The 22559-nt window shown below is 36.5% G+C and overlaps 1 protein-coding gene across 7 annotated transcripts in view; it reads right to left on the reverse strand.

The window, feature by feature from the left end:
• PTPRM (protein tyrosine phosphatase receptor type M) overlaps window positions 1-22559 on the reverse strand; it is a 445192-nt gene that overhangs the window by 130722 nt on the left and 291911 nt on the right. For 5 of the 7 annotated variants that reach the window (XM_079300125.1, XM_079300120.1, XM_079300119.1 and 2 more), the window contains 2 exons: window positions 19318-19450; window positions 12456-12485 (listed from right to left, as the gene is read on the reverse strand). In XM_079300125.1, the coding sequence (XP_079156251.1) occupies window positions 12456-12485; window positions 19318-19450 (163 nt within the window). The remainder of the gene's footprint in view (window positions 1-12455; window positions 12486-19317; window positions 19451-22559) is intronic. The other 2 variants (XM_079300121.1, XM_079300122.1) reach the window with 1 other exon arrangement.

Below are 22559 nucleotides of genomic sequence, written 5' to 3' on the forward strand. Positions count from 1 at the left end.
TTCTTGTGTTAGTAAAAAACAGTGTGAGTCAAAAATAAAAGGAAAATAAGTTTTATTATTTGCATCCTGTATTGAGGATGTGTATTCCTCTGTAAATAATCAGAATGGCAGCTGAAGGCAAAGTTCATAGCTGAAGTGAAATATGTGATTAACCAAGAATAGTGTATCTTGGAGTGCTCGCAGTGGACACTAACCTTTCATTTATCATTGAGGTTAATTTCTATTTCTGAGGGTCAATAACTTAATCATATTTGCTTGAGTTAATGTTGATCTTCTATAATCATAGCAAAAAAAATGTAAGCAATGCATGTCTGAATGGAGCTAATTTAATCATATGACCTTTTCCATCTTATTTTCACCCGATGGCTATATGACTTCTTCTAACCAGACAGCAAATTACTGGGCTGTGAGTGGCATAGTATGCTTAGCTAATTTATTCTTACATTTATGAAAATTATGAAATGTTAAATTAGTGCATTATGCTGTTTTACTGTTTCCATACCTTTATCAAAAGGAACTTTTGCAGTATCTGGGCTTTCCATAATGACAATTTCTTTTGTCAGAAGAGTAACCAAGTGTCAAAGAGTTCAAGCAGTAAAGCTAGGATGCTGATTATTCCTACTGTGGGGAAGGCAGCTCAGCAGCCACTGAAGTGTCAAAGCAGCTAGTGTCAGGGAAAACACTTTACACCTCCCCTGGTGCTTTTGCAAGGGCTACTCCTAAGAGAACACGTGTTTCTGCAAGCGTGTGTTGGCAACTCTGACTGAGCTGCTCATGTCTCCATCACTGATTTTCAGGTACTAATATTCCAGTAACATATATATTCTGGCAGAGCTGGATCTCTGTTTAGAAACACAAAGATCAAATCTTCTCAAATCCAAGTGATGGTAAAGGATGATGAAGCACTTTGCCTCTCTGACTATCAAACCTCTGACAGCTCTGATACTACTGCTTTGCAGCAGTTAATAGCAATCAAAATCTAAGTTAATGCTGAGAATATGGCCCAAATGAACTTTCATCAGCACTGGTAAGCACAGAAACCAGAGTTCTTGATCCCCACGCTCTTTCCATAACCTATTTGGAAATATTTTTTGAAATCGATTGTGACTAGATTTTTATGACAGGAAGAAGCTTTCTGGAAAGAAGTGAACAACAGGATTTCTGAAGGGATAACTTCAAACAATTGCAAAGCTATAGACTGGATACTGGTCTGAAAGGTTCTGCAGAAGTATTAAAATTACAAAACCTCTGGAAATTGGGGGGAAATTGCAGGGCAAAGACAGACTTTCACTGAACAGCCAAGTTTTTTATCTGCCACCACAACTCCATCACTACTCAGTTAATTTCTCTTATATCGAATGCCAGCAGTTATGGAAATATTTAGAAATCATCAAAACTTGCTTTAATAAGCTATTATTTAGATATGAAAGACTGCAATAATATTCATGGTGACTTCATCACATTGCCAGAACTGTATCTCTCTTTGTATGTAAAAGAAAAAATGTACAACTGGGCGATGGATAATTTTCAGAAATCATTATGTAGGACAAAAGAAATATCCCTTATGAAATAAAAATCTACATTCTACCCATGTATGCCTTGCAGCATCACATATTTATATGAAACACAGTAAACCAGCTAATTTATCACAAAACACAAGACAGTGATTTACTGGTCCTTTGTTACACTGAGAGAAAATCTGGAGTATTTTGAATTTTAGTCTCATATAGTTAGGTTTTCCAACACCTCAGCAATTCTGTCCAGTTGAATGTTGCACCTGATTCCACACACAACACAACCCTCTAATCATCAGGCACAGAGAAGATGGATCCCTATTCTTTAACCTTTAATTAGTACTTAGCTACATTAAGCATGCTGAGGGCAAGATTAGCCATAAATGCTTCCAGGGGCACTGTGCACTTACTAGTAACCGCTGCACGTAGAAAATATGTATTTCACTCAGAACCAGCAAGTGGAAAAATATGTAGCAGAGAAGGTTGGACAGCATATAATTAAACTTGCTTTGCATATTAGGTGAGCAACTAAAGCAGAAGCCATCACTCTCTGTCTGTGAGCACCTCCCAAGGTTGCTGCAGCAGAACCACAGAGCTTTGCAACACCAGGCAGGTAAACGTGACCAGTGAAAAACAGCCTTTGTGTTCTGGCAGGGCTGAGACATCCAAATACATCCAAAGACAGGACCAGATTCTGCATGGTGCTGAAGTCAATGGGAATTGAGGGTATTCAGCACTTAAAGGAATTCACACAGCAGGCTATCTGAACAGGCCTTGTTTTAGCTATTTTAGGCAATCAAATTTAAGTGGTTATGCTGAGTTTGTTTTACTCATTTGATGCTGACTTTATCATTCCAGGATTTTAACGCAGTGAAGCTTTCCACTGTCTGGTCAAATTACCAGATATAATATACGATATTTTCTTTAAGGATATGATTTTAGGGAGCATGCTGGTTTCATTGCATTATACAGTGGGAGAAAACATATATTTATAACCTTAAAAATCTCATCTAATACAAAGCAATCACACCCCAAATAACTAAAGCAGTATGCTTTACTGAACCTTTCAGTCGTTTTTTCATGCATATGTCAGCATGTAAATCTGAATGTATCATCACCCATGCTAACTCAAGCTCTGAATGTTTTCTATAAGCAATTCTTTCTACTTCTAGACTCCATGTCACTGAAAAGAAAACTGATAGTGATGCTTAGAAATTAATTTATTTCAGGTATGCTGTAAGAACCATAATCAGCCATAAATCCTTTTGCCCTATTTGCGTTTACTGAATTTGCCTTAATTATACTGCTGCCTAATTATGAAGCTCACTCTGGAGGGGAACTCGCAAGAAGCAATGATGCAGAAAGCAGAGGACAGTTTATTCCACTTCATGGATTTACAACTTTCTGCTACTGCAAACCATTTGGAACAGACTCTATTTGTGAGGTCATTAACATGTAAACAGTGTCACACTGAAGACGCATGGCAATGACCTACCATGCTAATGAAAAGTGATATTGAGTTTGCTAATTCAGATAAGGGTACACAGATTGCCTTTTCTCTAATGTGCAAGGGCCTGTCACAGAAATAAATGCACGGTCCTTGTTGCAATTAATTTGATTCTTGTTCTTTTAAAGCTTTACTTGTAGATTTAATTAAAGCTTTCATGCAACATGCACTTTCAGGAAGTATCTATGTTTAATGACTTTTTCTCCTAAATTAAAGAAACAAGTGAAGGCTAAGATTCAAAGAACAAGAGAGCATAAAATGAAAAGCTATGCTTAATACAGTAAGCATCACCTTGTTTTGACATAAACAAATATGCAGTATTTATATACATTTCTTAAAATCAGTGTTATATTGCGGCTTTCATGGTGAAATAATTTTCAATTGCTTAAGATTTTTTTTTTTTCATTTTCGAATATAAAATATTGTATGTTATGTTTCAACCTGCAGGTGAATATTTTAAAAGCCTAAGCCAGTTTTTAGGTAATAAAAAAAAATGAACAAATAAAAAAAGTGTAGAGTTTTCCCAGGAAACCAAAGAAAAATCCCCAGTGCAAAAATCCCTAGAGAAAACACAGAGAACAAAGAATAAAAATAAGTCAATTCTAAAGAAGTATTTTTCAGGGCATGACAGACATTACAGTACCTGGGGCAGGGGTAAAAGAAAAGGAGATAAAGAATATGAGGAGTAAGTAAAAGGAGGAGCAGAGTAAGAAGAGAAGTAGATAAGAAAGTAAATGGCCAGGAGAATGAGGAGGAAGGCACATTAATGTTGAAAAAGAAGCTGGAAGGAAGACAACAATGGGAGGAACTATGGAGTAAGTCAGGTATAATCCTTCTCAGACACAGGACTGGACAAGACACTATGAGCCCAGTACTACTGCTTCAGAATAGGTTTATAGTGCTTTGGATTCCATCAAAAGGCAGTTGAAACTGCATTTACCTATTAATAAAAAAATACGCTCTCTGTTCTTGCTGGGAGCATGTATTAGGACCCAACATACAACCAACGAATTCTGTTCTCTATTTAATTATTTTTAGAGCACAGAGCAGATAGTCACTTTGGTTTTCTAACACTCTTATAGGTTTCTCTCCTTTGGTTAGTTAAAATTATTTTATATAATCTTAATCACATTAATGTGCAGACATGACTTCTCTCTATGTGCACAAGCAGAAAGGAAAGTCCTTCTGCCAGTATGACCTGGATGTTATAGCTAAGGAGCAGAGCTGCAATCTACCATGTATCATAAACGTGGCAATCCCCCCTGAAAAAGCCAGTAAATACAAAGCATTCAGTATTTAATCTGCTTTTGAAAATACACAGTCAGCTATGAACTTAGCTGATCTGAAGTGACTCTTCCACTGACAATTTCCAAATAGGACCATAAATGGCAAAATAGAAGTCTTTATACCTAAACTGTAAGCAGTATCTATGTAGTTGCAGCAAATACTGCAATTGCATTATTATACTCAATAAGCACATGTTGATGAAATCCATTATGGAAGATTTTATTTTGGGCTACTGATGTCAACATAGAAGGAAAGAACACTATCACTTTGAAATAGGAGGTGTGGAGTGGCATAACTGCTTTGGAACAGCTGATTCTCTCATTCCTGTTCAACTGTGAAAAGCATAGGTTGGCAAATGTTTTCCTCTGCCTTTTCTTCAGATAAGCCACATGTCTCTGTAGCTTCAATTTTTGTTTTCATGATCACAGGAATCAGGGAATGGGAATGAAGGACAGAAACTACCTCCCTCTGCAGATGAACTGAGTATAATCAAGACACTCCCAGACATTTGGTTCAATATCTCACGGAGAGATCTCAGCTCAAAGCAGAAACAGCCCTGAGCTTCAGTCACTAAAAAGAAAAATAAATGTACGTCTTTATGTTCAGCAGCTTAGTACTCATAGGAGCAGATATTTCACAGCAAAAGCCCTACAACACACTGCTCTGCTTGAGCTACTGCTTCTTTTTATTTGGATCATTGTGTCAGGCTGGCACAGGAACTGACAGAATTATGCAAGACTTTTTTGACAGTCCTATAGATTTCTCTCTGTAGCATACACTAAATGTTATAATAATAATAATATATTAATATAATATATAATATATATTATATATATAATATATATTATATATATATATATATATATATATATATATATATATATATATAATATAATAATAATATAATAATAATAATAGCAGTAATAACAAATCCTTTCTTGCACATTTGTAAATGAAATGGAGTCATGATTCCAACATATTGTGATTAATCTCACAAAAGATATATTCTTTTGCAACAGGGTGTCTGGAGCTGACAAAATGCCAGGCAGGCTTTGCTAGATAATCAAGTACACAGCACAGTCCATTCCTCTGGTTCTTAGCTTTTGTGACGTTCAAAGTTTCAAAGTTGATGGAATCTTCCCAGCTACACTTTGCAAGTGCAATATTGCCCTGAAATTATGAAGGATCCTGGTCAGACAGAGTCCTTGCACAGACTGAAGTGGAAACAGAAGACAAGAGCCATCAGGAGTAGAAGAAGAAAGCACCTAAAATATGATTCTGTATTCCTCATGCCAGAAATAGGTAATTAGTGCAACGACCAAGAAAAATGACAAAAAGAAAATTTGGAAATGAAGGATGATTTTGGTCATCTAGACATCACAGAAAGCAAAGAGTCACTGTTCTTCCCTTTGGGGATCTGTCAGTCTACTCTTTAAGGGAGCTCAAGGCACACTTTAGGTAAGAAAGGAAATTAGAAGATTTTCCTCATAAAATTATCGCTCAACATTGACAGATGCTACCTTGAGGTGGATCATCATTAACCTGGCCATAACCCCTGCAGACAGGGTCAAGAAATACATTTCAGGTTAAGCATCTCCCAGGAGATTCAGAGATAGAGAACAGATTTCAGATAACAAGCTCAACAAGAAAAATATCACTCAGTAGAAGCTTTCACAATACTAATGACTACAACACCTCAGTGCCCTGTGCTGGCATCACCCAATAGACCTGAACATTTTGTTACAGTTGTTCTTATCTGTACCACAGAAGTGATGAAGCCTGTGGCTTTCTGGAGCTACAGTCTTAGGGTTAGATTCACTGTATGATTCCTTCTATCCATTTTTCTTTCAGCATTTCTCTTCTGCCTGTCCTTCTTGAGACTAGGAGAAATACAATGCATCCTTCACCTTATTCCCTGTAGTCCCATCTTTTGCAGACATATTTCTTCAATCAGTTGAATATTTCATAATTCCATTTTGAAAACTAACACTTCCATCTTTTAGAAAAAATACAGGCCAACATAAATTATGCAGTGAGTTTTAGTCTTAATATGCTGCATAAATTCTCTACTTTCCGTTAACATTTTTACAATCACATAAAGTGTAATGGCATGTTTGGCTTTTAGAGAAACTAAGTTTCCAACACCGTAACTCCCTTGTAAAATAAATACTAATATTAAAATATGAAGCTCGCCTTCCTATTTGTGTATTTAAAATGGAAGCATTTAAATTCATTTTTGAGATATCTGTGTATACAGAATAGCAATTTCAGAGTAAAAAACACATAAATAGCACCTTTTTTTTCTTGAGGGAAAAGTCTGAAACAAAATGAATGAAAATGACTCATCTAATACCGTCTTTAAAAGTATAATTCAACAATGATGGTTGACAATGGCAAAATCTCAGTGCCTAGAATGACTACTGTTGACAGCAAGCATGACTGATTTGGGAATCAAATTTTTAAGAAATATAAAACCCAATGTCAACAGGCTAATTGAAAATTGATTCAATACAGAGTTTTATGGAGAAGACAGGCCACCCTGGTAACAGTACCTCAACAAGAGTCACATGGGATGGCAACACAAATACTCGAATACAATGGTAACTTCTTAAACACATACAGCTTCACTATCATCTCTTTCTCTCCCATATATATGTATCAGTGTTATATATAATAAACATAGGCTTTCAGGCTTATCTTACGAGACTATATGGACTGCACAATTTCTAAAAGCAATCTCAGTATCCAATTTAAATGCCATATGTTAGTTTAGAAAACAACACAAATCTTTAAATAGCAAGGAAAGAACAAAGACGTCTCTAGGCTGCAGACGTATTTATTTTTTCTACAGTCACATTGTTTCCCTCACTAAATGTCTGGTACCTTCACCAAACAAGCAGTGTCCCCTCTAAGGACAGAAAAATCTCCAAACCTCAGCTCATCTTCGAATTTATTGCTTGACACTAATAGAGCACAGACAGTAATTTGTGTTGTGGTTTAGGAATGGCATTCTCCAATTTAGTGTTACCACTGAAACCACTCCTAATCAAAGAGACACTCCTTCCCTCCCAGGTCCCTCCCTTGCCACAGGAGAGCAGAACTGGAGGCACAGAAGGTAAAGGTTGAGATAAGAACAATTTACTGGAAACAGCAATTGCTGGAAACAGCAATGAGATAAGAAAACAAACAGAAACAGCAACAATACCAATGACAGAGGGTAAAGAAAGAGGAAATAGAGACATGACCCTGAAAACACTGGCCACTCCCTCACACACTTCAAAAAGAGCTAATAAAATTTAAATAAATAATTGCTTAGTGATGGTTGGTGTGTTAAGGATTATTTACATTTTTTTCCTACCGTGAAATGGGAATTTATTCCTTGGCTACAAAGCAATACAATCAGATCCAAAAGGATCAGAAGATACAAGGAATCAGTATAAGAAAAAATTACTTTAGATAGATTTAAAAAAATATGTCATATATTTTAATTAAAAATAAAATCCTAATTCTGACCCTGCTTGCTATCTGTGCATAAAAGCTAGATATTGCACATCTGTACACATAGCATACAGCACATAGCACATAAATGTGTTTTTTAATGGTGATTTAGTAGAACACGCTTCTTCCTTATTTTGGACCATAAGTATTATCTGAAGATTTCAGTACGTTGGCATTGTAGACTTTACAACATGCAACAAAAACTCCTGGGACATCCCCATATCATTTAAGTCTAGCTTACAAGACAGTTACAGAAACCCATGGTTATTTTTGATTACAGGTTTCTATGATACAAGCCTATGTAACTCGGCATATGTAAAGGTGCAGAAGAGAACACAGGTGTAGTCTAACAGATCAAATAGTTCAAACATATTAGTGTTTTTATGTTCAATTCTCTCCTCCACCAATGCAAAGATGATCCTGTTCTGGTTCCAGGGGCAGTTGCAGTTAAGAAAATAGGACTGTTCTAACCTCTTTCACTATTTTTGAATTAGTACAGAAGGTTTAAATGTGAAGACTGCATATTCTCTGGAATTATCCACAGATCACTGTTTAGAGTTTTGACACTACTGAATTTTTGGAAACGTCATTACTTTAATTATTAGGGTCACTTTGCAAATCTACTAACTTTGTTTTTTCTGCCCTAAGTACTAGGTCAATGTCAGTGGGACAAATGAGCCAGAAATTAAGTCTCTATGGAGAGATATAGAAGCCTACACTGAGTATCTGCTGTGAAGCAAGAGAACTGCACTGAGAACAGGCTGCCAGGCTTCTGAGCTCAAGTTAGATACACAAGAAAAGCATACTTCAACTGGGCCTCAAGCTATCAAATTCTCATGAAAAGTAAGACATGCTTTCATGCACATTTATAAGAAAAAGCTTGATGTTTGTGGAATTTCCTTGCAGGAGGAATTTTGTCCCCTGTGTCATACACCAAGTACCAGTCAATAGAGCCTCTAGTCCTATATAGTCTACTATATTCATATTTTAATGCAGTATTAGGCTTTGGGATTGAGATTTCCACACAGATGATGCACCTGTGATGCACTTCTGTTCTAGGGCACCTATCCAGATGATTAGTGCTGGGACACACTATAGCAGATTCCACACTATTAAGATCTTGACACGATTAGCTTTGTATAAGAATATTGGATAATGATTGTCTCCTATTTCCCTACTTCACCTTTCACAAGCTGAAATGACTTGTGAAAAGGCACAAAAACATAATAACATTATGCACCTAACTGCTGTGCAGCACTGTTGTTGCATAAGTACTAATTTCAATAATAATCATAACATATCATTTTGATATCAAGCTCAAACTGAGGAACAGCATCAAAAGCTGCCTTCACAATTTTGCATTTTAATCTGGTATACATCCTACTCATAGCAGTATTACAGAAAAGAACTTACAAAAGCTACAATCTGTAACTATCTGCCCAAGAATCTGGGGTAAATTGAATTGAATCAAGCAACAGTGTCTGGAACAAATTCTGATGGTCCAAGTGCTCAATTTGTTTTTCTGATATTTTAATTTTCATGAAATGTAGTTGTTAGCTCCTGACAAATGATTAATGAGCTTCAAGGGCAGAATCTTTATAAAAATTAAAATCTCAAAAACAAAAAGCCAATGGTCAGCAGAGTGGTGCTCGCTGTCGCCTCAGCAACAGGCTTGCCTAGTCCATTTAAGCATAATTACACAACAAAATACTAATGCACTTTTCCTCCTTCAGCCCAAGGCACAGGGGTTTTGCCATCAGAAAATGTGTCAGTAGCAAGCAGCCGTGCCAGTGGCACCTGCCATGAAGGGAGCATCACTCACTGCTGGTGTAACTAGCAACACCATCTCCAGTCCCCTTTTCTCCCACCTGGAATCAACTGCCAAGTCTAAAGACCTGCTGCAGAGATAATGAGCACTACGAAATTTGCTCTAATCTCAAGAACAAAAGAACTTACAGAGGACTAACTATGTCCAGAAAAAAAAGAAATAATAAAAAAAAAATCTGCTGCCTGACAGGGGAAAGGTAAAAAATGCACCAGATGTCAGGAATGCAAGAGTGGGAGGAAAGATTGGCAGAGGTACTTAGGCCCATTAAAAAGAATTCTCAATAGCAGTACTCAACTATTTTTTCTCTAATATCTATTGACTGGCTAACTAGTAAACACAAGATAAAATAGAAATAATTCTCTGCCAAATATGCACAGCTGTAGGTCCACCTCTGATGATTCATCAGCAGCTCTAGGCATCTGCCAATTTTTTCTTTTTAAATTTTAATTTAGGATGGATCTAGAAGTGGCAGAGATTGCAGTCTGCTGGGGAAAAGGAGCACACAGCACACAAGCAAAGCAGCACACAAGACAATAGTAACTATTTCAGTGCATAGATGCTCACTTGGATGTTACAGCTTGCATTTACAATGACTAATCAGTAAATTTGAATATGATACTCAGTATAGAAGTGGTAAATTAGCAATGCCAGAGTACTTGAAATTATGTTTCTCAAAATACATAACATTTTATAATCCATACCAACTTCCTAAGCTAAAAATAAAACTGTAATGAATCCTGCATTCATCTAAGATTTCCACCAATTTCTGTGAAATTGTGTGATGCGTAAACAGGTGGAGAATTTGGTCCAAAATATTTCCTCCTACTGACAGACAACCTTGACTGCAGTTCCCAGGGCTCTTACTTCCCTTCTTTTGCCAGATGGGAAACAAAACACTATGAGGTCAAAATCCCACAATTTCTTTTGGAAGAGTTAATCAACCCAAGCTATGAAGTTACTGAATTTGCATCATACTAACAAAAAGATCTTTTCTTGAAGTCACTTAGAGAGTACTTTCAATAATCCTGAGATGCTCTATTCCATCCACTATTAACAGTCTCTGATTGCAAAACTAGGGACAAAACCTGTTCGTAAAACCTAAAGCAACCATTTCAATTAAGGCATTTTCCTCTGTCTGGGGAAAATGAGAAAAAATAAGATCTAATCCAATTTCTGTAAATAATGAAACAGTGTTTCATTTAATGTTCCATTTGTTTCAATTTTGGTTTTGACTTAGCCTTGAGACATGAATCATATTAAAATATAAATTTAAATATATTTACCTATTAAGGCAAGACTATGCTACATGGCTTACTGTTTTATATCCTTTTGACATTTTGAAGAACTACATTTAAATAGACTCAAATGGAATTTATTTTTTTTAAGGAGTATTTCATGGAAAATATGTCTTTTCACCTTAGCAACAGAAACAAATTTTGCAATACTGTATCTGTGGAAGAGTTAATTTTTTCTGACCTCCACATTAATACACTGCTTTAAACAACAAGTTTAAAAGAATTGCACTATACTTAAAGTGTCAAATGAGTTAATAAGAAATCTGAATTACCAACCACATGAACCTTTTCCATATATTGTCAAGTCTTGGAGAATTTCAGTTATAAGGCTTAAATTGTAGTTGCTTTTAATTCATTTGAAGAATGGTTCTGCTTGGTTTCTTGAAAACCAAGTTTTCAAGATAGAAAATATTTAATCTTTTTTCCATAAATTCTATAAATGAATGTTTGATGCTTTTTCAAAATATAAAGTGAAAAAAAAAGTATTAAAAAAGTTTGAAGAGCAACTAGAAGGAACATCATAAACTTCATATTGCATCTAAATAAAAAACATTACTGAAATATGTTCCTTTCAAGAGCATGCCACCACCATAAGTACTAAAAAACTCACACTAAAATTTATCTTATGCAAGTAACACCCCAACTTCTGTAACTATATGTAAAAATATCTCATAGGTTCCCATGACTTTTAAATCTGAGCTTTAATGAAAACAGGTAACTACTGGATAGCTGATTTTTTGCTGCTGGCCAACAGGATTATACAAGATTAAATGCATCTCATTTTGCAACTAAGCAAGACCCCCAGTACTTTGCTAATCTACTATGTACTCCTTGTACCTGGAAAGCAAGTAAAAGTAAATAACCTCAGAAAGGGATTTTCTAAATTCACAGAAGAACCCTTCTCATTCATCACCTGCTGACAACAGGGAATGAAGCGAGGCTCTGGGTAAATAAAGAAGCATATAATGGTATTACTAGGGACTGAATTGGAACAAAAAATTTGTTACTTACTGAAAGTTATGCTTCATCCTGCCCTCATTTTTTAGTGCTCTCTCCTTTGAAATTCACCCCAGAAATGTTAACTTATGATGTTTATGCATGATCAATTATTCATAAAAAAGTAGTAATATGTACACAGCAACAAATGAAAATGCTTGTACATGTCCCACCAATGCTGTAATTTCAATAGTACAAATGAGAAAGAAACTACTAAATAAATTCAAAAATAGTTACTTAGGCATGAAAATTTCTCATTGACATGGTAGTGATATCGATACCTACTTCTCAATTAAGAAAAATTCTTTACATAATGTTATTCAAAGGACCCTAATGCAGAGACCCTATGAGACATAAGAAACTCTTATAAAGCTAAATATTTCATTACATTATTGACCAAGTTGTTTTTATCTTGGTGTAACTTTTAAAAAGTATGTTTTTAAAAAGGAACTTTGAGTATTAGCATTCACTACTTAATCATGGAACAACATGGCAGAAAGTGTGTCTCTGATGACAAAGAAGTTACTTACAGGTAATAAGTGTAGGAGTGATAGCTTCTTCTGCCATGATGGTGGAAGGATTAGGCAGTGGTGGAAAAGATGAAATGGAAGGAAAGAAAAGTCAAATATTAATGTATGAAAAATCAAGATGAAACTGAGACCTGAACTGCTGACACAAATGAAAGGCATCAAGAATGTATATCTGGGCATATCATGCAATGTTTCTGAAACAGACAGGTAACACATCCAACCTCTGTAACACTCCAAGCAATACAATACATAACACATCTCCAACTGTTCAATCAAACCATCTTAAAGCACACCTACCTTAATGTTAGGTATTTAATGTCTGTTCATGTCTGCATACACTACACACAAATATTCCCAATTAAAGTGCTAAACAACTTCTGATTACACCTCACCTGCATTAGGAATAAGGATATAGAAATTCTAGCACGGTGTTAGAAGCTTAACAATACAGCAGCTCAGAATATGCTTTAAGTAGCTCCTCTTCCTGTCACAGCACTGCAGAATCTTAGCCTACCCCTTTTTTACTTAAAGCAGTCAGTTGTGTCTTTGAAAGGACTTGTTTACAGAGGGGGAAAAATCAATGGCCATAGCTCTTTTAATATTTCAGCTTTTAAATAACCTTTTAATTTCAGAAGGAAAATATACTTACTGTCATGCAAATAAAAGGTTTATCCTTGAGGGCTAAAATTGTATTGGTGGTATTTCCCCATGTGGCAGAGATTAAAATACAAACTGATCCTGTATCCATGTTATTCCTGCCCACGTGAATGCCACAAAAAACAACTTGGGAAACCTAGCACCATCACCCTGACAAATATGGGCTCAGTCAGTCTTGCAAACCTCTTGCACAGCCAGATACTCCACCTGGACATGCTCTGTGTGAGCACAAAATACAGAAGCCCTCCAGCTATGCTCTTCTGCTTTACATCCTTCCCTCTCTCCCTCAGTTATAAGCCCACTACAAGCAGGACTGCAACCCCCCAGAAAGGGCAAGTTTCAACCCAAATGAATTCCATATATTGACTGCAATTAAAAGAAGGCTGGAGATCTTAAAACATCTCTGAGCATAATGTCAACTAGCATTCACATGTTGCCAAGATAAAAGACTGAAAGGAACTATGTAGGCACTGGTAATTTTTACAGCACATGCATACAGCCCTTTGACTACAGAGGAAACATGTAAACAGGCCTTGCAAAGGACCATAACTAATGTTAACTTGCCTCTGGCTACATGCTTCAGGCATCCCTTTGAAAAGTAGGCTTTCATCAAATTTTCTCTCTCATCTTCTTTGTGTGAAGATGCCGTTAGAAATACTTCCCAGTTTTTATTCCCGTTTTTCTGATGCAACCAGTATTGTTCAAACACAAGAGGCTACACTCTGCATATTTAATCACAAGGGACATGTGGAAAATGTACACCTGCTGAAGTTGAGATTTAAAAGATCTCTAAGAATAGAGTAAGGGTCAAGCTGCAAAACAGTTGTAAGCCCCTTTGCATTCCACAGGGAGCACAGGATCAGGTCCTAACAAAGCACTTACCTGCACTATAAGCAAGCAGTTGTTTTCTAGTTAAGTCGTAATTATATTTTCCCCTACCTTTCTTTTCAGAATTATTCATTCTCTCACATTGATTTAGAATCTCATGACACTGCCAACCCTGCTTCTTGCCATATGTTGCCACAAGAGAGATTTAATGTAATTAGTACAAATGTTCTCATATTTCTAAAAGATGCATAATAATCTGGGAAACAACAATAAATACAATTAATCAGTGAAGCACTGCTGGTACTTATATGCAGAATTCTGCCAAATATGTTATGGAGATAAATTATTCCTTATGAAAAAAATGCTGAAAATCCAGGAACTTTATTGTGTGTAAATGTCCCATTAAGAATTTGTATAACATGAGAAAAATTGAAAGTCTCAAGCTTCAGCTATTTTTATATTGCTACAGTTGTGAGCTTTTCCATATAAAAGTCCTTGAAAAAGAGCACCAGGGTTTTGACTCTCAAAGAACACCACACACTGAAAGAAACGGGTAAAAAGAATACATTAAAATCCTCCAGAAAGTTTTACACTTGCAAGTTTTATACAAGCATTTCAGGCCACATGCTAAATCACCATTCTACACTGAATGGATTTAGCTTTTTTAAGAAATAGGGGCAAGCTCCATTTTTCCTCCTGCATAATGAATGCAAACCAAAGTTTCTGTCTATGTATGAAGTCTTTTTGTGTTAAAAAGAGTGATATGAAGATTTTGGCCAACTTAGGCTAAATTTTGTTATGACCATGGCTCTTCAGTCACTTCCTGGTTATTTTATGTCAATAAACTCTTCCTGCATATAGTGATAATATTAACTACTTTTAACTCCTTTAGGACTGAAGACATAAGTTCATTTCATGAATACCACTTGTAGAATAAGGCCTCACACAAAATTTACCAAAAACAGCACAGGAGGCTGACTGCAGAAGGACTGACCCATCAGAATGGAAATTCTTGGAACTGTGTCATTACCTCAGTGTTTTCTTTCATAATTTCTCTTTTGTAGTTGGCCTACAGGGAAAAGTAATGTTCAGGGAGAGGAGGTTGGAATTTTCCTTCAGCCTTATTATCTTCAATTTCTATCCTAAGTGTTTGAAATTGTTGGCAAAGGTGTATGCATAACTGAACAGCCTGATTTGCTATCAGGGAATTGGAACAATGCATTCCCAGCCCAGCTCCACTGAGTGCAAAACCCTTCCTTATCCACTGCCAAGAACCAAGGTCTCTGACTTAAACAGATGCCACAATTACATCCAGTGGAAACTCATGGAAGGCTCAGGCACAGAGACTGCTGAAAACAGAAACTAAGAACAGGCAAAACAAATCAGCCTTTTTATGATCACAAAACCACCATTTTACAACTGAATCAGAAGCCAGTGAAATGAAATTTTAATAACTGCTTCCTTACTGCACTCCCACTGCAGCAACAAAATGGCAGCACCAATGGAAACAGCTGCCCCAAAGACATAGAAAGGGCTCTTAAGCAAATGCTGGACCATTAACTTACCAAGTTATGCAAAACTTTTAAATTTAACTTAAATAGAATATAAAGAAAAAAAGGAAAAGGAAAACATAAAGCAGTAAGGGTCTAATTTATGCAAATTTTGGTTTAATTGCTATTGCTTTTCCAAAGGTTGTATGTAGCAACATTTTCACTGCTACACTTTAAGTTGACCAAAAGATGAAGTTACTTGGTACATTCTTTATTTTTAATGCTTTTTATAACATATTGTGCAAGTACATCAAAGACTGGGCCTTCCCTAAGATGTAACATTCAGGATCAGATTCAAAATCTACTTTATTGTGGATCAATTTTGTGTAAACACATGTATTGTTTTCATCTACTTTGTGTTAATTCTTATGTGAGAGATACAGAGTATATCTGAGGAGAGGAAATCCTACTGACATTATTTTAACTTCACAGAGAAGAATCACCTCATTGATATGACCATACTGGTGTTAGGAATAGCTTGCAGGTTCCTAGACTACATTACACAACACCTTTATGCAGGAATATTAATGGATAAAGATGGAACAGAATGGATAAAGAACTATGAACAACCAAGTGGAGAGATAAAGAGGAAAGCACTAACAGTCTTCCCCTGCCCCATGTGCCTAATTTACAAATTTGATTTACTTCAGTCACAAGCTGAGTGTCCATACAGAAAATGCTTCAGCATCCATGATGTTTCTACTCTCACTAGTGACTCCAAACCTAGCACTGGATTGCTAGGCCACCTAATATCTCTGGTTTATGATGTAACTATTTCAGAAGACAGTTATATAGTGCAATTAATAATGTTGCTTAATATGTATAATTATTTGAAAAACTTCTTTACTACTTTGATAATGGGCATATCCAAAGCATATCTGTGTTGCACTGAAAACCCTCCCTGAATGCTGGCCTTCTCTACTTGGATACTGAATTAAAAGTTCAAGAGACTGATCTGTGAAAATCTGGGGTGCCTGGCACCATCCAAGCAAAGAATGGTTGCTGAGTGAAATGAAGTGGCTATTGAAGGAATGTGCTGGACAAAGTCATGGTTATCACACAAGTGAAACTGTTTTCCAAATCTCTTGACAATGGAAATAAATGATTTGATATTAAGTTAATTAACCACTGTGAAGCCCCAGAGACAGTCAGTTTCATCTACTGGTCTTATCTGGAGATCAAATACACAAGACTCTTTTCTTGGAAGAATGAATAACACACAGTATTTGCTTTGGGATATGCCTTGGAATAGTGGAATGTGAATGGGATTTTGCTGTAGCCTACTCCAAACAAGACAAGTTTCAAAGCACATAGACTCAGTGCAGTGAAATCCACCACTGTAGCTCAGAGAGTCTGCACATAATAGTGCAGAGAACAAAGTGGTTCTCAGGGGAAAGGTGCCACAGAATTACAAGGTGTTATTTTATTTTTACACCAGTAAAGCTCTTGATAAAGTAAATGAAATGAAATGATCAAGTGCAGAAGTCAAATGGCACACTAGAACCGGAATCTTGATAAGAGTTCTTCCCAAAGTAAGCACCTAAAATATTGCAGAACTGCAAAACCACTACGGTCACACTAAGCTTGAGGCATGATTTTTACATTTTCCTCCAATGCATAATGTATACACAGGAACCAGGTGAAACCATAGGGGCCCTCAGCAGCCTAGTGAATTAATGCACCAATAACAACCTATTGAATAATCGGTTCATCTTCTGCTTAAGTCACGAGTGTAATTGTATTCAAGATCTTCTATGCTACAGTAGATGCTTTAGAGGCTTGGGACACAATATACCCACTCCTGAAACTCATTAAAGCCTAGTCACATCCTGTTACACAAATGAACCATTCTTACTTTCTAATATTCGCTTCAACTCATTTCAGTTTGTTTTGTTCAGGGCTGCAGCATCATTCTGGGACATGTTTAGGTTACTGGTATCATTCTTTCTGTACCACACAATGGAATTGTGTGTATTTGGCAACAGAGTTCCTGGACTTGTATTTTCAATAGTTTCATCTCCATCACAAGCAGATTTATTCCAAACATAATGCACGTTTTTTCTAACAACAGAATTACTATGAATAATAATTACTCCACTGTGGTAGACAGAAGGAATCAAGTATCCTTCTGCATTAATGCAAACACTTAGGATCTGAGCCCTCCTGCCTCTAATAATTAGATTATCCAAGAGTTTTTCTCTAGAGAATTAAGCAGGAGCTGGCATCGCATCCATTTAGCCAGAGACCCGGACACCTTATTCACTTTGAAACCATTTGGATAATTCTGCAATGCTCTCCCTTCAAGATTAAAAATAACTTGTCTCCCTTGGGTGAATACATTCTACCCTTGGCAGAAACACTTAAGGAGAGGCTCAGAACTGAACAGAGAGAATGATGAATGCTGGTCAGGAATTGTGTGAAGAAGGATTGGCCAGAAAATCCAAGAAGCCTTCCTCTCTGTGTGCCAAGTGCTGTGTCTGGCCCTAGGGAGGAGTTTGGGAGTTCAACTGTTAAAATTGAAGGTATGAATGATGCAAGAAATCGGAAGTGGGAAGAAAAAAGTACTGCAAAGTCAGAACAGATTTCAACCCTGCTACAATGTACTTTATTGAGCAGACTTGGTTACTGGGTCAATTCCATTGCCCCAGTCAGACTCACCCTGGGGCTTAAGTCTCAGTCTCTTCTGTATGGCATCTTTTGAGTGCTTTACATAACTCTTGTCATGACCTAGCCCCCAGCCCTGGCCACAGCTCACCTTTCTCTCCACAGAGCCCTTCTAACTCATGGCCCTGCTTCTGTCTTCAAGGAGAGTGAAAAGCAGCTACTTCTGTTGCCTGCCCTGAGGCACTGTCAGACAGCTGCCTCCTTTGCTGTGCACCTCCACTGCTCAAATTCTGGAAGAAATTCAGGCAGCTCAGGGGTTTGGACTATCTCAGACCTGCCAAACTAGTTAACATACAATTAAACCACACAGGGTTGGGATGAGCCAAATCAGGCCAGGATTGCTCTCAAAGGGAAAAAAGGGATAATTCAAGGGGAATAGCAAGGAGTGGAGGGGTTATGGGACACAGTAAGGAGACTGTGGCAGAAGTGGAAGGAGAATTTGTCACTCAGCCCCTTTACACAGCACTCACACACTCCCAACCCCACATCTCACAGTCACATAGAACCTAAAACCTTAATTCTATTCCCTAATTAATTTTTCCCTATCTAGACTAAGCTTCTAAGATCATGTGAGTCTTTTTCTTATCTGTGTCACCTCCCTGGCTATATTTTTCCAGTTACTATTTTACCTCTTACAGTGTTGAGAAAGGCAAACAGTTTTAAAAGCCTTACACTTCTAATAACATAGCAGTTTCCAAATGATATTCAAAGCAAAACAATCTCAATGTATGAACGTGTTGAACCAGAATTTGGAAACATTCAGCACCATTGTAGCATTTTCCTTTGTTTTCAGGGAATGAAGTTTATGCAGAACAATACAGACCTAATTCTTAACACAAATTACCTTAGCTTTAGCTCCTGTTTCACTAAGGATTTCTTTTACATGTAAAATGAAACTACATCTAGCTTCCAGCTCATTTGTTGAACAGGATGGAGACTCACACAGGACAAGATATTCTCCTATTAGAGAGTCCACCATGCAGTACTGACGTAAGAAGTGCTAAAATCATTAACCTTGGGTTGTTATATATGAAACAAAGACACAAACATTAATTCTCTGTGGGTACAAAGGTGGCTGGATAGTTCTACCAGTATCAAACTGAGTACTGCCATAGGAGATGGAATATGAACATGGACATAGAAAACATCCATTAATTGCTCACCTTTTCTTCATTACCAGCACGACCCCCAAAAATATAATGACGAACAGCAAGATGCCTGCAATGACTCCAGCAATTTTAACAGTATGGTCTGTCTGCTTCTCGGGCTCCGGGTCTGGTTTCCGAGTGGCAGCCCCTGTGGAACCGACAAAAGAAAAAGAGGAATGAGAAGAATAATAAAGGTGTTATTCTTTTGATGTTTATACCCTTAACATAATAATGTTATTAATCTTATCCAGGGCCAACAGATATCAGTGCTTGGTCTTTTAAGAGAAAATCTTGCTTTGATATGCATTGTTCGGAGTATAATTCTTTATATTGTTCCAAGACATTTTGCAGGACCACAATACAGGTGGGATACCACAGCCCTGACCCTTTATAGAAGCCTCTTCACAGATTCACAAATTTCTATATTTTTATTATCTGTGCTGGCTCCCTTTCCTTTCTTCCATTTAGAAACTTGCTAACAACACAATAACTATACTAAGCCTTTATTCAAATTTGATTTGCTGGAACATTTTCCTCAATTATTTTTCATAAATGAAGCTGTAATTCCATAACATATTAGCTTAAACACCTGGAAAAGTGAGATAAGCTCATTTACCATGCATTTTACCCACAATTGTTTTTTTACACAATAGGCTTTTTTTTTTTTTGCCTTTGGAAATCTAAATCTAGGTCACATCTGGTAGGAAAAAAGACTCCTTCTAAGCAATTTATTCACAAAGTGGGAAGCAGCTGATGATCACACCACTGGCACCTACATTTAATATCTGTTTAAATGAGATAACCAGTGCCTTACAGCAGCTACTGTCTTAGCTCCTCCAGCTTCTCCATTTAAAAAAAATAACATCGTTTGTACTGTTTACTGTATAATGTGATGGAACGTCAAATCCATGTCTGATGAAATATCCATTTCCCCTACTAAATGAGTTCAGGATGAAAAACGTTAGGAAAGCAACATTCAATTCACTAAGCTGATTTTATTTTTTTATGGACTTCCAATTTTTTTTTTTAATCAAAAGGTGTCAGCATTCATAATTTGAGGCATAAAGTGGACACAGGGATTTATGGGTTGCTTTCCTGCTATAGCTTTTTTTGAGAAGGGAGAAGGAAGAGTAAAGCCTAAGTGAAGTGTAATTTTTTCAGACCACATTCTTGTATAACTAACTGGGATTCAGAAAGGATTCTGACAGCACCAACTATATTTGAGTTGTTTCTTCACTTTCACTTTCTGGAAAGGAAGCAAATTAATGGCCAATTTACACACAGAGCTGTTTTTTGAACAATAGAATAATGCACTTTCAATGTTTCTTCTCAATTTTAACCAGGACATTCTAAGACGAAGAGTACTTCTGAGTGCCCACAGTTACACTTTTGGCTTACATCTTCAAAATTCCTTGCCAAGAGGAATGCCAGAAAAACCTGCCAGAAAAGGTGATAACCATTAATCAAAACATATCTAGAGCTAAATGTGGGAACCAGGTTCTTTGGAAAATTCTGGCCAAGGTATTTTACATGAGTGCTAAATCAGAGAAGATGATGTGCTTGCTGTCCCTATGCCCATTTTCACAAGAATATTAGTTTGACAGAAATATACACAAACTTCTCCAAATTGTTAAAATCCTTTCTTTGTAAAAATAAAGGATGATTCATACTTTGAATGAATAAACATTTCTATTTTTATTTTCCTGTATCATATACATGTATAATTTTTAAAAATTCTACACTGCAGTACTCTTCAAAGCACTCAAAATTAAAGTAGATATTCAGAAGATATCTAGAGCATGGTCATGCAAAAAACAGCTGTTGAGCTGAGCTTGGCCAACAGGAAGCAGTGAATCAAGTATGATGCAAATGGTAAGACATAAGAAGGACTCCAAAGCTCTCTTTGAAATCTAAAACCGAAGAAATAAAGAAAACTGTTAAGTTATTGACTTAACAAGCAAGTAGTATCTTTTCAAATGCAGCTTCTAAGACTGGTTCCTTCCAAAGCCTATTCTTCATTACCACCTGGCTACCCCAGCCAACTGGAGTACTCATCAGTAATTTGTTAAAAACAGTTTCTGTCTTAAGGTTTCATTCCTTTTGTTAAAGCTTCCAGCATGAGTTTTGGGAATATGAGTGCTAACAGTGAAATTAAGCAAAGGCAACCATTTATGGTACTATCCAATGTATCCAGTGTGTTCTATTCCAGTGCTCTGTCTCTCTTTACCAGCTCACAGCCCTCAGTTCAGTAGAACCAGCTACACGCAACACTATGCAGAGGAGATAATATCAAAATTGTATTCGAAGCACAAACGTTTTCTGCATATGATGGAGCACAACTTTCATTAAATGCCTTCCATCACACAAAGCATTATCCTGTTTGGAGCACTGAACAAGTGGTAAATCCACCACTAATGCAAAATTTCCAAAGAAAGCCTATACAGGAAGTGGCACAGAGCCTGACATCAGGACACTCAAACTCCCATATTGCATCATTTATTCATTATCCAATTGAGGAATCATCTCAAATTGTTTCATTTTCAAATGAAAAGAATTGCAATGCCAAGTTAAAAACAGGATGCAGCTTCTCACAGTGATGGACTCAGCCTTACAGCAGAAGTTGTCTTAAACTGGAAGTATGGTGTTTAACTAGCCTTTCAAAAACTCTTATCATTAATTATTACAAAATAATATTAGTTTTATCTCAATTCTCCTTTATTTTCATTTAGCAGCTTATTTATTTGCTGACAAAATGTTGGTCCACTATTGTTCTTAGTGGTTTCCAAAATCTGTTTGGGTAAATGAAAAAAACTTTCATCTTTTTTGAACATTACTTGAGTCTTTTAATATTAGAAATTTGGGATAATCTTTCAGCATTTTATTTAATGGTGCTTATTCATTTAACAAACCTCAGGGGTTTTTTACAACCAGATTCTGGAAAATTGCAGTGTTCTAATCCACTCTTCATAGCCTTAGCATTCTGTTTAATTTTATTCCAACATCAGATAGACACAAAGTTTTTTATGGTGTATTGTTTACAGTGAAACTTGCATCCCTTTATTCAGTGCAGTGCTCAGCTTTGATCCCTTTACAAGTTAAAAGCCATTCAAATTTACATTGTAGCATTTATCAAGACTGAAATTTGAGTTGGTACTACCTCCTCATTCAGTTTGCTTTTGTCCCACTGAAATTCTTCACAGCTCTATGTGAATTCTGCTAACTTGTACCATCTAGCATTATAATCAAGAGCTGCTGCC

This window comes from Erithacus rubecula (assembly GCF_903797595.1).
Source record: "Erithacus rubecula genome assembly, chromosome: 3".
NCBI classification, from domain to species: Eukaryota; Metazoa; Chordata; class Aves; order Passeriformes; family Muscicapidae; genus Erithacus; species Erithacus rubecula.